The sequence below is a fragment of the Malurus melanocephalus genome, unplaced genomic scaffold (assembly GCF_030028575.1).
Source record: "Malurus melanocephalus ecotype Western Australia unplaced genomic scaffold, MMel_1.1 scaffold_18, whole genome shotgun sequence".
Taxonomy (NCBI): Eukaryota; Metazoa; Chordata; class Aves; order Passeriformes; family Maluridae; genus Malurus; species Malurus melanocephalus.
This window is the reverse complement of record NW_026623250.1, coordinates 3,549,282-3,565,266: the sequence shown is the minus strand read 5'-3', so window position 1 is coordinate 3,565,266 and position 15,985 is coordinate 3,549,282. Positions and strand designations below refer to the sequence as shown.

Genomic DNA, 15,985 nt, shown 5'->3' with positions numbered 1-15,985 from the left:
GGGGGGGGTGGTGGAATACAAGCTGTACTGTCCTTCTGGCCAGCAAAAACTTTTCATTTTCTTTAAAGTACAGGTTTGAAATAAATTACCTTAGTAATACAATGCTGCTGAAGATGGGAATTGTAATTTTAACATCATTTGATTACAATGAATATTGCAGTGAATATGGTTTTAGCTCATATGGTACATAAATGCAGTTGTGACTGCATGGCTGTATGTTTTAAAAGCTGAGACTGTGTGGAAGAAAGCAGTGGTTTTACCTAAATTATTRTATAGTCTTTCACTTTAAGTTGTGATTTTATTTTTGGAATGAAGTCTCATTCTAACAGTTGGCTTAATTAAGCTTACTTATTTTCAAAGAACTCTGGCTTCGAGAAGATGGGTGGGGATCATGTGCTGCTGCTTAAGAATGTGGTTTTCTTGGTGATTTAGCAGATAGCTCAACAGAATCAGGAAATCTTCCAGAATGTTCGTATTTGTTTTTCAGTGTCTGACAGTATTTTCTGCTTTTTTGTTGTTGCCAGCAATCACAAGGAACTACTTTGCTGTAGGTCAAAAAAGYACAAGCTCAGATGGATTACATTTTCATTTTACAGATATGAACTTGCTGTGAATTTTGCTCTCGTTATAGCTGACTTCAGGAGCTCTTGAGTCATTAGTCTTTTGGAAAGATCTCTCAAGCCACTAGCCCTAATTACGTGACTTCTGTGTCTAGTTTAAATATGCTTTAGGCCAGTTTGGGTGGGGTGTTCAGTTTTGCTGCCCACGGTGGGAGCAGTGGAGCTAGATCTTTAAGGGCCCTTCCAATCCAGGCCACTCTAGCATTCTCTGATACTTATTGTGTATTAGTTTGCAAGTTCTCCTTTTTGAGAAGAGTTAATATATTAAGAGGCACTAGGTACATAGTTGCATGGCTGTGAGTACTATGATTATGGAAAATTTTCACCTTTAATTTATATTAATTTTGTAAATTATTTTAAAATAGGGATTGAAAGCTTTCTGTTGCCAAAGAAYGTATGAACCATTTTAACACTTGTGAAACCTTTGATGAATGGCATGACATAAAGGGTAATTTTTGCATTGGCTTTATATTTGCCAAGATCTTTGTTTTTACTGTGTGTTCAATGTTYGGCAGTACACACATTTTTAAAAATACCCCTCTGAACAGGTATTGTGCTTCAAATAGCAGAATAACAGATTAGTTGTAGCTCTTAAAAGGCTTCTTGCAATCTGGTGGCAATAATGTTTTAGCTGCATTGTAAGGAGAGGGAGAATAGGGTAGCACAAARTTTTAAGAATGCTGTGGCATTATACTTTAGCTGAAATTAGTTGTGTTTATGACTTTTTTTTCTTTGCTGTAGTCGTGACATGGAGAATAAAGAAACCCTCAGGGGGTTGCAGAAGATGGATGACCGCCCAGAAGAGCGCATGATCAGGGAGAAACTCAAGGCAACGTGTATGCCAGCCTGGAAACATGAATGGCTGGAAAGAAGAAGCAGGAGAGGCCCTGTGGTAAGTGGCATTGGTGGAAAAACAGTATCTATAACAGTATTACWAATTAAAATCACTTAAATTTCGTTCAGTAAGAAGTCTCTTTTTCTCAGCAATTTGCCTTATCTTAATTGTGTTGCTCCTGTCCGTTTGCTACGCGGTGTTTAACTTGACGGCGTGGCTGACTTTATGAAATGTACTGCATTCGTTACTGTTTATTTTTAAGCAAAGGCGTTATCGCGGCKCTGCGCTGTTAGCGGTCACGTACGGCTGCGGCACTGCTGCCCTCCAGCGACAACAACCGAAGTAGCGCCCGCTCATCTCGTGAAAACCTGCTAAAACCAGAAACAAACCGAAACTCAGCTGTTCCTTCAGCCAGGACTCAGCTTCTAAAGTTTGAGTGGCAGAGTGTTGTGTTAGCCTTTGGGTACCACTTTGGCATAAATGCCTTGCAAGTGCTTTTAAGAAATGCAGGTAGATCAAAGCTGAAACGTTTTAAGAGTAGTTACAATTCTATCCAGCATAATATTGATTAATTAGTACCTGTTACTTATCTATAAATGTAGTTGCATTGGTTGATTGMTTCCTTCCAGCTTTGAGTCAACCTTCTGAGACATTGAGAAATGTAGAACTAAAGCAGAATCTGCCCAGTGTGACTGTTTTTAATTCAATTTCCAGGGACATTACTCTTTGGAGTCATGTGGGTAGGATGGCAGAAAGCTGAAGGTTGTCTTGAAATATTTCAGTCCTCAGTGTCAAAATTAAGTGCTCATGCAACAAAGCACTGTATTGGATGTGTATGTATTCCCTTTGCTTGAGCACCTGTGTCTGTCCACGTTGTGCAGTGTGGTTAGCTCAGATGCTAGATGTGGTGTAGCTATTCGTATGGCAGACAGAAAATGTGGGTGTGGTTTTTGCAAGGAGCAGCACGCTTAATTTTGCTAGATTACCTCCATGTTTGAAGTGTTTATTTTGCAGAAGTATTGTGCTATAGAAAGAGTAGTCCTAGTATTTTTCATCTGGTACAGTGTGGAATGGATGAATCCAATATTACAGCTCATAATAAGCAGACAGTACCTTTAGAGAAAAAAAATATTTTGTCTTTTGGGGTCCAGATGGGGWAACTGTTATTCTTATGTTATGAATGATAATTACAGAATTACTTTGAGAATCAAATCAGTTGCTGCCACAACTAACATACACAGCACAAATAGGGCAAAAGGTTCTTGCTCTTCTGTTGCATGTAGATCAGTAACCCCTTTTAGATGTTAGTGGTAAGGCCTTAGGAATATTTGGCTATCTGTACAATGGCTTAATTGTAGAATAAAAAAAGTTTTATTAATTTAATTTGCTTTAATGTAAAATTGCCAATTAATAATTTTAAAATGTGTTTTAATTCTTGAAAGGTGGTGAAACCTATGCCCGGAAAAGTAGATGGATCAGAAATGAACAAACTATGTCTAGATCCTCAAGCTGAAGGACAAAACACTGCTTCTTCACCTACACAGAAAGGAAGACGTAGTCCTTCTCCTAGCAGCTCCTCTTCATCATCTACTAGAACAGTTAAATCTGAGTCACCAGGTGTTAGAAGAAAAAGGGTATCTCCAGTGCCTGTAAGTTGCAATCTGTGGTGTAGTTTTCAATTTGGCTATATTCTACAGTGTTTTGCTTAGCACTTAAGTGACATACATATCTCACGTGATATTTTTCATGTATGTTTTCTTTCTCCTTCAGTCCTACTTTCATTTACTGGTGGGTAATAAATGAAGAAATGTAGAGACTCAGTCATGAATACATGTATATTCTCTTAGCTTGATTAGCATGAAGAACTGCTGGTAGGTTTTGGGTTTTTTTTTTTTACTACTGTAGTCAGTTTCTGCTGTCTATCAGTTGTCTGGGCAGGTAATATTCAATTAAGAATTGGATTCTGGGCAAGATTAAGATCCTTGTAGAAAAGTGTTACCAGTATGCTCTTTGTGATCCTCTATTTCAGAACTGATCTTTATGTACAAATTAGGGAAGGCTTACTTATGTACCTTGGTAGAAGTCTAAAATCACTATCACTGCATTTGAGAAGGTCTAGAATAGAACCTATTTTTTGATCAAGAGTAGTTGGCTTAATTATAAAAGGTCAAGAGTGTATTTTGAGTAATAATATCTAATACACCAGCTTGATTTAAAAAGGCTCATCAATAGTTAAATTCACAGTGCAATTCATAATACAGTTAGAGTAAAAATAATATATAATTGGTTTTATTGTCCCATTGTTCTAAACAAGTTTTTCCAGTATTAGTTTAAATATATACTGCCATTCTTCTGGACTAGAGACAAGCATCACAAGTTAAAGGACTGCAACACTGGTCATTTCCTCTTGACAGGAGAAACTGGAATGTTAAAAAAAGAAAACAGCTTATCAAAATATTTAATTTTGTCATTGATCCGTATTTATTTGGTTGGGTTTTTTTGTTTTGTATTAACTTTTCACATTAAAAGCATTAAAACTCCAGATTAATTTTTCTTATGTGATGGACAGTGAATTCATTATTACTGTCATCCTAACACGAAATCTAATATATATAAATAAAATCAGAAGATCTGAAATGGGGTGGAACCATTAATGCATCTCATAATGTTAGAAATGTGAAGAATTTAAATACAGACAGTCTTCCTAAACGATTTGGGCCATTGAATTTTTGATTATGGGGAAGCAATATTAAAAAAACCCAAAAGCATCCTCAGGTAAAAGTTGCTTTCATGGTGCAAAAGAGAGAAAAACCGTATCTTTTTACCTTTTATTGAATTTTCTTTAACTTTTGATCTTTGTTGAATTTGTATTCTGTTTTGTAACATGTAGTCATAGCATTTCTTCATTTATGAAATGTATTACATTAGAATCTTGTATAATGATGTCCTGTATTGAGTAATAAGTCTTTGATTATCTTTGGATTGAGTTACCTTTGATAATTCAGGGGTAATACGGTAAGGAAAMAAGTGATGACATGAAAATAGAAGCAATTTAAGACTCCTTTTGTGTCATGATGTCAGACAAGTTTCAGCTACAGAATTTCAGTTTTCTTCTGCCCTTGAGTTGTGGGCATGGGAGAAAAGTAATACTTTTGAATCATACAGTCTAAGTAGACCGTAGTAGTTCCAGATTTTGGGGACTCTTATTCTGAAAATAAATAAATAAACCATACCTATTTAAACATTCTTCTGTCCTTTGAATGCTCATGACGGAGCCACTTCTGTAGTTTCAGAGCGGACGGATAACTCCACCTCGGCGAGCCCCATCTCCAGATGGCTTCTCTCCATACAGCCCTGAGGAGACAAATCGCCGTGTCAACAAAGTGATGCGAGCCAGGCTGTACTTACTGCAGCAGATAGGACCCAACTCTTTCTTAATTGGAGGCGACAGCCCTGATAATAAATACAGAGTGTTTATTGGGCCTCAGGTAGGGAATATTTTTGTCTTTTTTATAGCTTTTACCAGTTCATAGTTAATATCAGAAAACGGTTCAAAGCCAGATTAGATTAATCGATGATCGATGTTCTATAAAATAATGTTTAAAAGTTGTTATCTGTACTCATGTAATATCAAAATTGGCTTGTAATTTGTAAATTATATATGTCTACAGTTTATTAAAAAAAAAAATTACTTATTCCTAGAAGTGGCTGTGGATTAGATGTCTTACGTATTTATGGTTGAAATTTGGCCACTTAATTCCTCTATCCATGGGATATATGTAAGTTGTAAGGACATKACATAATTCCCTTAATAGTGTGATAATTTCTTTAATACTCATAATGGGGTCCTTTTCCTAGACTTTCTTGGTACTGTGATGCAGTATTGGGTCACATCCAGGCTGGTAAATAGAAGCATCTAATTTAAGTTTGATTGTTGTCGTGTTGTGGATTTGTGATTGTACTTATAAAGTTCTTCTAGTATGAAGCATAAAAATAGCTTCAGTTGCTTTTAAAAAAACAAGGGGAACAGGAGATAATAAATTGAACACTGGTGTCGTAATTTTATGCTTTCTCTCATGTGTATTTCTGAATAATGTTTTAGGAATGATCTTTTTTGTAATACATGCAAGAGGATGTGTTTGCCTATATATGAAATGTTCTTCTCTTTTTTTTTTTTTTTTGGGTGGGGTGGGTAGTTTTATGTTCTATGATACACCTAAATATGAAAAAAAATTCCATATTTAAATAAAAGTCAATGGAGCCTTTGCGCATACTTTTATTTGCAGACTTGTAGCTGTGGCCGTGGGACGTTTTGTATTCATCTTCTGTTTGTTATGCTGCGGGTCTTCCAGCTTGAACCCTCAGACCCAATGCTCTGGAGAAAGACACTGAAGAATTTTGAGGTAATGAATTTCTAATAGATCTAATGACAATCSAAAATACACTCCATAATGTCTTTAGGTCATTATCCTAAAAGTGCTGAAAACTGTTAAATTTCAAAGCAACAAGAATATATGTTTATGATTATGTTTTTAATTCAATTTCAGGAGTTCTGTAAGTGGAAAAATTGTTTGCCAATATATGSCATAATTACATAAACAGTAGAGAGCTGTAGTTTAGTGAGTGACTCAAATCTTGGGATTTTCTACTGGAATTTATAGATCTGACTCATTGGTTTGCTAAAAGTAAAAAAGAATGTGGGTCTTCTAAAGTGAGTTTTTCATGTATACTTAGAGCTGTTATTTATTTTTAATAAGCAGACACGTTTTTGTGTTTCTTATGGTCATTTTAGTAGTAAGACTTCTGAAATTTTTGCTGCTACTGCTAATGCATTATTGTGAAGGTGAATAGATTTTTTTTCTTTTAGCAGTAGTTTATGCTTTGGTAATATTAGTTGTAATAACAATCTATCCGTAGGATAAATACGACTGTTGCTATCTTTTTCTGATGTTAGGTTGAGAGTTTGTTCCAGAAATATCACAGTAGGCGTAGCTCGAGGATCAAAGCTCCATCTCGTAACACCATCCAGAAGTTTGTCTCACGCATGTCAAATTCTCATACATTGTCATCATCTAGTACTTCTACATCTAGTTCAGAAAACAGGTTAGTATTTTTTTAAGGAATTACAAGCTTTATTCTGTAGTTTTAGAATCACCTACATGCTTTTTGTTCAAAGCTGCTTTCATTTCAAGCCACGTTGAATCTCCACATTTGCAAGTAATCAAGTTAAGCATACATTAGTCACTGTGGTACTAAGTGGGCATATTTATTTTGTAACTTTGTTTGGAAAATGTTAAGTAGAGTATGAAAAGAAGTTTTTGACCCTATATGAATTTGCAAAACAAGCTTTTGAAATCTAAGTGCAAGATTGAAGCATATGTTGACCTTGGAAGCCTGTTTGTGTGCATTTGTTCAAATACAGCACTTCTGCAAATGTTAACAAAAGAATAAACATGATTTTTCATTGTCTCCTGTCTTGCTTTGGAGAAAAGCTTGTGCCTCTGACAATGCCCTGAAAAATGTTTAGGTAAATGCACTCTATGTAAACATATAWGCAAATATAAAACCAGAAGTGTATGTTTTTAAAGCTACTTCATTAAAAATGAGTAATTAAATTTTAAGAGAGTTATTAATGTATTCGTTTTATAGTTTGTACAATACTAAATGATGCCTTGCCTATGAATTCTGTAGTGAGGACTTATTCCTGGATATTTTTTTTTTTTCTGACTACTTCTACTTAAATGCTTTTGTACAGTCTTTTTCATGTTTTAAAAATACACTGATTCATTTTTTAAACAAATAATTTGTGCTTGCATTATATAGTAGGTAAAATGTACATAGTTTAGAGAGGTCAAACTAAAGAAGATAACCCTATTTAAAACTTTGTTTTGTGTAAAGTGAAATCTGACTTAAGGAGTACCTTGATATTTTCCTTTGTGATAATGAGCTATAGTAACATGAACATATTCAGACAGGTTTATAATTCTGTTATATGGACGGTGACCTTAATTTCACTTCATCTTTTACTTGTTTTTCCATATTGTGTCACTGTAAGCAAGTTGCATAAATATCATTACTCTGGAACTACTTATCTAGGAAGCCAGTTCCTTTTATGTAAATACTTTGTGTAGGATTTTTTTTCCCCAAAGGATTGCGAGCTTTGCTGCATTAGCTATCACCAGTACACCTGGTGATATGATTCACCTTGCAGTACTGATTCAATAAGCCGTTTTGGGCAAGTCTGAATTTATATGRCATAAGTATTGAAGAATACTGTGCATCAGATTCATTTGRGATAAAAGTTTACTCAGTTCTGATAATTCCTGTGACTTGCAGTTATGTTTTGCTTACTGCTAAGTTTTGTATTTATATGTATATATATACAYTTGTATGTATGTGTGTGTATTTGTGTGTAAAATGAGTTTTCATTATACCCTTACTTTTGTGGATTTTTTTCAACGAAATAATAGCTAAAACCATTTGCAAAGAAATAGAAGTGAATACACGTGTATAGAAATAATGCATGCACAAGTTAATTTCATTTTTAAAACATATTGTTGGTGAAAAAATTCTGGGTGCCTGTGAAGTTTTAGAACTGAACTTAACGCCAACTGACCTTAAATTTTTTGCTATGAGTAATAAGAGTTTTGCACATTTACACAATACTGCAGAGGATTAAAGATCTGTGGTTTTCTCTGCATGTTGTTTAAGTTTGTAAGTATTKTTGGGTAAATCTCTGGTTATATCCATTTAAAAATTAAGGTGGGGGAAAATAAAACAGAAACAACATATAAAATAGGGAAAATAGGGAGTTTTTTAAACATCTATGTGTGACATGTATGTTAGTGTTCATGTGAATTTATTCCTTCACTTTGTTAGTGGCAGAAAATTCTTGAGGAGATGTCAATTTTTTAGGTTTTGCTGTATTCATCAAATAGTATTTATAGTTTCCTGTAAAGGGCTAAAGACTGCCTCCATACTCTGAAAGGAATGTGATGGAAAAGAATGTGGGTAGCTTTCAAAATATGAAAATTCCTTCGTTTTTCAAAACCAAATGATAAATTAAAAAGTGAAGGTTGATTTGTTTAAAGAAGCCTTAGGGAAAAAAAGTTAAGTGCCCAAAGCTGGGCCTTTCAATCTCTAATTGGTATCTGACCTAGTTTGGAAAGATGTCATGCGTTTTGTGACTTTCCCTTTCATTTCAACAAAGTGTTGTCTGTACTCAGTGCTTCTAAAAATCTGGTTGCTTACTTATTCAGACCAAGGTTTAGGAGAATGATTAATGAATAGCCTGTAGAAATGACTGTTCCAAACTGGAAGTTAATCTTTTTTTCATGTTAAAGCCTGTTCTGAATTCTGATATGCCACTTTTACAATCACAAATGTCTCTTTTTATAGTATGAAGGATGAAGAAGAGCAGATGTGCCCCATTTGTTTGTTAGGCATGCTGGATGAAGAGAGTCTAACTGTGTGTGAAGATGGCTGCAGGAACAAATTGCACCACCATTGCATGTCAATATGTATGTTACCTTTGTTTTGTAAAGTTCTGGTGACTCAAAATCTGCAAGTGTATTACAGCTTAATATGGGTTTGGGTTGTTTATTTTGCTTTTAGTAAAAGCACCAGAAACCTGCTCTTCAGGGATGGCTAGTAACTCTGAGAATCTGGCATCATTCAGGCACTATTGATAAGCCATATTTCATCACTTACAYGCAAATCGAGTTTGTAATTTGATGCTCTGCTAGAGAAGTTAACTGCAGGGCTAGACATTAAAGCCTCTCTTACCTAAGTGAAAAGATTATGTCCACTTAGAACAAGGTTAGGAATAGGCTCTCGACCCCCTGTAACTTGTCATTAGAATGCGTGAAAGTTATATACTGTCAGCTAAGATTATATAATGAATTATGAATTATGTTTGCATTGTATATTACATTAAATAAAATACATAAACATTTACAGTTTGCTTTAACAAATAAAATCTTCCTATATTTGGGGTACAAAAGGACCTGAATTTCACTTCATAACTTGAAATACTAGTTGTGTACTGACTGAAGTGAAGCATTTCTCCATGCAGAAAGAAATGTTTAAGCACTCATTTAAATGTCCAGGCAGTTGAAAGTGGCTGAGTTCAGAAGTGTTTGTTATGAAACTAATGTTCTTCAGTAAAACTTAGAAACAGTAATGTCATTTTCTGGCTTTGTACGTTATAAAACTAAAGTTCATATTATCGTGTTGCTGTATTCTAGGGGCAGAAGAATGCAGAAGAAACAGAGAGCCTCTTATCTGTCCACTTTGTAGATCTAAATGGAGATCTCATGATTTTTATAGGTGAGGATTGAGTTGGTGTATAACAGTCTAAGTCTTTACTTGGTATTTCTGAATATGCTGGAGTATTTACCTCAAATGTTTAATTTGTTAATCTGTGTTAATTGTATGTTGGTCTGTAGTCATGAATTGCCAAGCCCTGTGGATTCTTCCGTTCTCCGTGTGGTTCAGCAACAATCTCAGCAGCAGTCTACAACTGGATCACAGAGAAGAACCCAAGATAGCAATTTTAACCTTACTCATTATGGAGTCCAGCAGATCCCTTCTACATATAAAGATTCAGCTGAGCCATGGATTCAGGTAATTTTATTTTGTGAAAGACCTAATAGCCTTTAGAGTGTAGAGGAGGATGAGAGAATATGTATTTCCTATATTTCTGCCACTACTTTTGTCTGGTGTAGCCAGACCTTGATATAAGAACTGTTAATATCAATGTCTGGAAACCAACTTCATRGTTAATAATTAAAATTCGAAGTTAATTAAACCATCCATACAGCCATACTGCCACTTCTCTCAACAGTTTTTACAGAACAAGTAGCTTAAAATTTATGATGGTTTTTTTTCTGTCACAGAATCTGTTTTTTAAGACGCTGTACCTTCAGACATATTTTTGCTGTCAGCCTTGATGATTTTTAAGTAGAAATATCTTTCCTTTTTCTTGATTGCTTTTAAGTACCTAAGTTGCAGCATTATTCATTTTGACTCCTGTAATGTTGCTTTCTTCCTTGGCAGGTATTTGGGATGGAGCTAGTTGGCTGCTTGTTTTCTCGAAACTGGAATATACGAGAGATGGCACTTAGACGTCTTTCCCATGATGTTAGTGGTGCTCTGTTGCTGGCGAATGGTGAAAGCACTGGAAACTCTGGAAGCAGCAATGGAAACAACACAAGTGCTGGAGCTCTGGGAGCAGCTAGTGGGTCGTCTCAGACCAGTATCTCAGGAGATGTAGTGGTAGAATCCTGCTGCAGTGTGCTGTCCATGGTCTGTGCTGATCCTGTCTACAAAGTCTATGTTGCTGCTTTAGTAAGTAGTTGTTTACCTGTTGTATTCTTGTAATTTCATACTTACTTCATTTTTGAAGGGGGGAATGGGAGAAAATATATGAAGTCAGGAATCCCAGTAATTGTTCTTGAGCACTGATGACTTTTAATTATCATTTGAAAGTGGGATGATCAAAATGCTAATCATAAGTGATGACATGATTTTATTAATGACATGGTGTGCACTTGCCACAGTGCTGAATATTGACAGTTTGTATGTCTTTTCACTGTCAAAGAGGTATCTAATTCTTAAAAGTTAGTATGTAGTAAGCATTTATCCTTAGAGTATTTCACTGACATTTTGAACACAATTTATGTAAAATTTAATTTATAACTCTTTCTTGCTTATTTATGTCTCTTCAAAAAAAACCCTGTGTAGCTAGTTGGATTTCATATGTATTGTTTTTTCCTTTCCCTTAGAAAACTCTAAGAGCCATGCTGGTGTACACACCCTGTCATACTTTGGCAGAGAGGACTAAACTACAACGACTTCTCAAGCCAGTTGTAGAGACGATATTAGTTAAATGTGCAGATGCTAACAGGTATGGTGTCTCACAAACATAATTTTACATTGTTATTGAAAWGTCTTAAATCTTAATTTGTTGTTATTCATGTGGATGTGATTGATGTAAGAATGTGTGGATCGTAAATAGGTATCATTGTTTTTTCTGTCTTAACTGCTGCCAGCAAACTTCTGGCTTGAAAGATGTAGGTTTTAAAGGCAAGGGACTGTATACCTTGTTTTCGTAAGGCATTTTCCCCTGCCCTTAAAATAAAAGAAGGTGTTAGGTGCACTCTTCAACCCATCCCTTCCATCTCCATTGTTCTTGCTTTTCATCTACTATTCTTGACCCTCCTTAAAGCTATTAGCAAGTRCTCCTCAGCATTTTTCGTACTTCAGCAAAAGTTATTACACATCTTGGCCGTGAAGTAGTTGCAGTAACATAACACTCACAATTTGTAATTCAGAGTGTAATGATAGAAGATGGCTATTCAGAGTGAATGCCTTTGGCTCAAGTCTTCTTGTCCTAGGCTACTCTAGGACATTGTTCTGCCAGGCCAACCATTTCTTCTCCTGTACTGTAAACTAAATGCAGAAGTCCAGCAGCTTGAGTTCATTTCTCCAGGTTTGGTTTCTAAGCAGCATTTCTTCTGAAAATGCAGCTAGAGATCCCCCAGCAAGAATCTAGCAAGAGAATATCTAAAGTTAGAGTAGGGAGTGACACACAACTGGTTTTGTGGATTTGGATACATTTTGCAAGAGAATGAGAAGATTTGAGGTTTTCTTTGTATATTGGTGATAGGCATTACATTTCTGGAAGTATCCCTGTAAAAATGTTGCAACCGTTGTTAGCTTACAGATAGGATTATAGAAATGTAGTGAAATAAAGTGATGTGAWATCATTTTATGCACACTTCCTAGATGATGATTTTTTTTTAGTATAATGAACAGAATGTTTTTTTTCTTAAAAGCATTTGCTAAATGAGTTCTTCATTTGGTTTTAATTTTTTACAGTCGAACAAGTCAACTTTCAGTCTCAACGCTATTGGAGATGTGTAAAGGTCAAGCAGGCGAGCTGGCAGTTGGGAGAGAAATACTTAAATCTGGTAATAATAAATCATCATATATAATTGAATTATAATTGCCAGCGAATAGTACTGGAATTTATCAAGTATAAGCATGGCAAAGAGAACAGAATTCCTCTCAACARTTTGGAAGGGGGTCAATTTGGGCAAACAATGAGTAATTCTGTATGATAYAGTTCTGACCTTTATTTAGACTCAGAACCTAATACCTAATCTTCATTTTATCAACTTTTTTGTAGGATCCATTGGTATTGGAGGTGTTGATTATGTCTTGAATTGTATTCTTGGAATTGAAACTGAATCTACCAACTGGCAAGCACTGCTGGGGCGACTTTGTCTGATAGACAGACTTCTGCTGGAATTTCCTGGTGAATTTTATCCCCACATTGTCTGTGGGGATGTCTTGCAGGCTGATACTGTAGCTGACAGGTACTTGCTTGTATTGTGTGAATGTTACCTTTGTAGTTGAATTTTTTGGTGATGATTTCTTAGAAAAAAGTAGGTGTTTTAATGCTGTAAACAAACATACTTTTTTTTTTTTTGCTAAGTGTGCTTGCTTTATGGAGTAAATAGGTGTCTTTTTAAAAGCTTCTGACTTTTGAAGCAACAATTCAGCCATAAATCTCCTTCCTGCTTCAGAGCTGATAGCAAAATACATTTCCTTGAAATGGCTTTTTTGGTGCTAGTTAATTAGCATTTCAGTTTATAAAAGACCTCTCTTCTTTTTCTAGGTATAAGAAACTTCTCTCCCTCTTAACTTTCGCCTTGCAGTCAATTGACAATTCCCACTCAATGGTTGGCAAACTGTCGAGGAGAGTATTTTTGAGTGCAGCAAGAATGGTTGCAAGAGTACCCCATGTTTTTGTAAAGCTGTTAGATATGCTGAGTGTGACAAGCTCAACTCATTATGCAAGGATGCGTCGACGTCTGATGGCAATAGCAGATGAAATGGAAATTGCAGAAGCCATTCAGCTAGGCATGGAAGAAATGCACTCTGGGGAATGCCAACATGAAGACTTTTTACAGCTACCTGTGCCAGATAACTCTCCAGAAACTACAGAAAACAATACCCCTAACAATACTGTCCAGTTATCAGGGAAAAGTGGGAAAGGTTTAAGTGATCGAAAACTAAGTGGCAGTCCAGATGAMATTTCTGACATGCTAGCTGGCCTTGCTGTGGGACTTCCTGTTTCATCAGTAACCACTGARCAACCAAAACCAGCCATTCAGACAAAAGGCAAACCCCACAGTCAGTGTTTGAACTCTTCTCCCTCATCTAGTCATTCTCAGTCGCTTTTCCCAGCACTTCTGTCTCCATCAAATCCATCTGTACCAGCTGGCACTGTAACAGATGTCTCTAAACTCAGACCTCAGGGATTTGTTCCCTGCAAAATCCCCTCGCCTTCTCCTCAAACACAGCGGAAGCTTTCTCTTCAATTTCAGAGAAACTGTTCTGAAAATAAAGAATCTGAGAAACTTTCTCCGGTTTTTACCCAAGCCAGGCCACTGCCATCCAGTCATGTACACAGGCCAAAGCCATCACGACCCACCCCAAGTGATGTGAACAAGCAAGGAGAAACCTTAAAAAGCAGTATGACCCTTGACCTGAATGATATTTCACAGTGTGATGGCAGTAACAATGCAGTTATACCAAGTGAAGAGACAGTGTTCACACCAGTAGATGAAAAGTGCCGTCTGGATGTTAATGCAGAGCTCAATTCCAGTATTGAGGATCTACTTGAGGCCTCCATGCCAACGAGTGATGGAACAGTTACATTCAAATCTGAAGTTGCAGTTCTTTCTCCTGAGCGGGCAGAAAATGATGATACTTACAAAGATGATGTAAATCATAATCAAAAATGTAAGGAAAAGATGGAAGCTGAAGAGGAGGAAGCTTTAGCTATTGCCATGGCAATGTCAGCATCCCAAGATGCCTTGCCAATAATTCCCCAACTACAAGTTGAAAATGGTGAAGATATAATAATCATTCAGCAGGATGTAAGTATACCAATGAGAATTCAGCTTAAGTCTCAGCTGAGAGTTACTGAAATTTTAAAGCACTGCTTTGGAATTGTGTTATTGTAATTGTTGTATTTCAAAAGCTGATGGAAAATACAAAGGTGCTCAATACACTTTCCCGGGAGATGGAATATAAAAAGTCTGCCACTTAAGGGTGGTAACAGAATCCTTCCTTGTTATTAACAAATTCATAATGTTTGGAAGAGAAACACCATGTACCAGCATTTAAAAAAAAGAAGTGTAGAGCTGGGTAAACCAGGAGATGAAACCAGAATTTTTAAGCAAAACTGTACTGAGTCCTGATGCTGATTTACTTTGAAGGCAATTGTACAAAACCAAACTAGTTTCTGATAGAAAGAGTGGGAAGAGATCCTGTTGTCAAGCATATCTTGAGAGAAGATGAGAGATTCTTTAGTAGTGAGAAAAAAACTTACATATTGCAAAGAGACAAAAAACACAGGAAATAAGAACACAAAAASGGATATTTTATTTGTGATCCTTTGAGGTAACAGCATGTAAAGCACAGAATGGGAGGGATAAATTGAGTAGATTTTGGTTGTTTACTGCAGAGACAATCTAAAGCTTTAACTAGATGTGAGACTTGGAGGAGAAAAAAAAAAGCCTTGCTGCTACTTGTGTCCTCTAACCTTGCCTTTCATCTTTGCCTTGCTGCTACTTGTGTCCTCTAACCTTGCCTTTCACCTTCACCTAGTAACACAGAAGAAGCTCTATTCCTGCATAAGGTAGGAGTATATGGGTTACAGAATACTCTGGTGCTCTCAGCTGAGACATTTATAACAAACAGTACAAAGAAGTGTAAAGGGGAGGAGAGGCATATAAGTTTGAACATTTTCTAACACTTCAAAATGTCTGTGTTTTAGATGCATTTTAGTAAACTTGGAATTGGTTTTGAATTTAATTTACAGACTCCGGAAACCCTGCCTGGACATACCAAAGCAAAACACCATTATAGAGAAGATGCAGAATGGCTTAAAGGTCAGCAAATTGGTCTTGGAGCTTTCTCTTCCTGTTACCAAGCTCAAGATGTGGGAACRGGGACATTAATGGCTGTAAAACAGGTAAATACTTCATGTACTTCACTTTGTTGTGCTTGAAGTTCAGTGCTTTTTTCTCTCACAGACCTCTTGTGTTCCTTGCAGCTTCTGCTCCCTGCCATGCATTCTGACATAATACATAATTAGAAAACCTTTATGTGCRTGGTAATAACCTAATACATGCAAGTTTTTTCAGTTTTTCTCAAAGTGAAAAGAAAAGGTCTTCTTTTTCTATGCCCATTTTCTTCATAGTTCTTCAAGTGTGTTTTTACTTCTACAAGTTCATAAATTGGTGACTGAGTTAGGAAAGGAGCCCAGATATTGTGATTCCAACTTAATGCCCTATTTGCAAGATTGTTATTTAAAATAGTATCCCCTCACTTGTCAGTAAAATTTTTCCTAAAATTTTAAACGGAGGAAATATAGCTTAATGTTTATTTCCTCTGATTCAACTTTGCTAATTACTAAAGGCAACTTGGAGGCAAGTATTGGTACTATATAAAT

The 15,985-nt window shown here is 36.0% G+C and overlaps 1 protein-coding gene across 3 annotated transcripts in view; it reads left to right on the top strand.

The window, feature by feature from the left end:
• Nucleotides 1-15,985, top strand: part of MAP3K1 (mitogen-activated protein kinase kinase kinase 1) — a 58,385-nt gene that overhangs the window by 34,037 nt on the left and 8,363 nt on the right. For all 3 annotated transcript variants that reach the window (XM_057389673.1, XM_057389671.1, XM_057389672.1), the window contains exons 2-15: nucleotides 1,362-1,512; nucleotides 2,898-3,104; nucleotides 4,743-4,943; nucleotides 5,742-5,858; nucleotides 6,410-6,558; nucleotides 8,854-8,975; nucleotides 9,702-9,783; nucleotides 9,903-10,080; nucleotides 10,513-10,803; nucleotides 11,241-11,362; nucleotides 12,337-12,428; nucleotides 12,647-12,836; nucleotides 13,139-14,405; nucleotides 15,353-15,505. In XM_057389673.1, coding sequence (XP_057245656.1) covers nucleotides 1,362-1,512; nucleotides 2,898-3,104; nucleotides 4,743-4,943; nucleotides 5,742-5,858; nucleotides 6,410-6,558; nucleotides 8,854-8,975; nucleotides 9,702-9,783; nucleotides 9,903-10,080; nucleotides 10,513-10,803; nucleotides 11,241-11,362; nucleotides 12,337-12,428; nucleotides 12,647-12,836; nucleotides 13,139-14,405; nucleotides 15,353-15,505 — 3,322 coding nt within the window. The remainder of the gene's footprint in view (nucleotides 1-1,361; nucleotides 1,513-2,897; nucleotides 3,105-4,742; nucleotides 4,944-5,741; nucleotides 5,859-6,409; nucleotides 6,559-8,853; nucleotides 8,976-9,701; nucleotides 9,784-9,902; nucleotides 10,081-10,512; nucleotides 10,804-11,240; nucleotides 11,363-12,336; nucleotides 12,429-12,646; nucleotides 12,837-13,138; nucleotides 14,406-15,352; nucleotides 15,506-15,985) is intronic.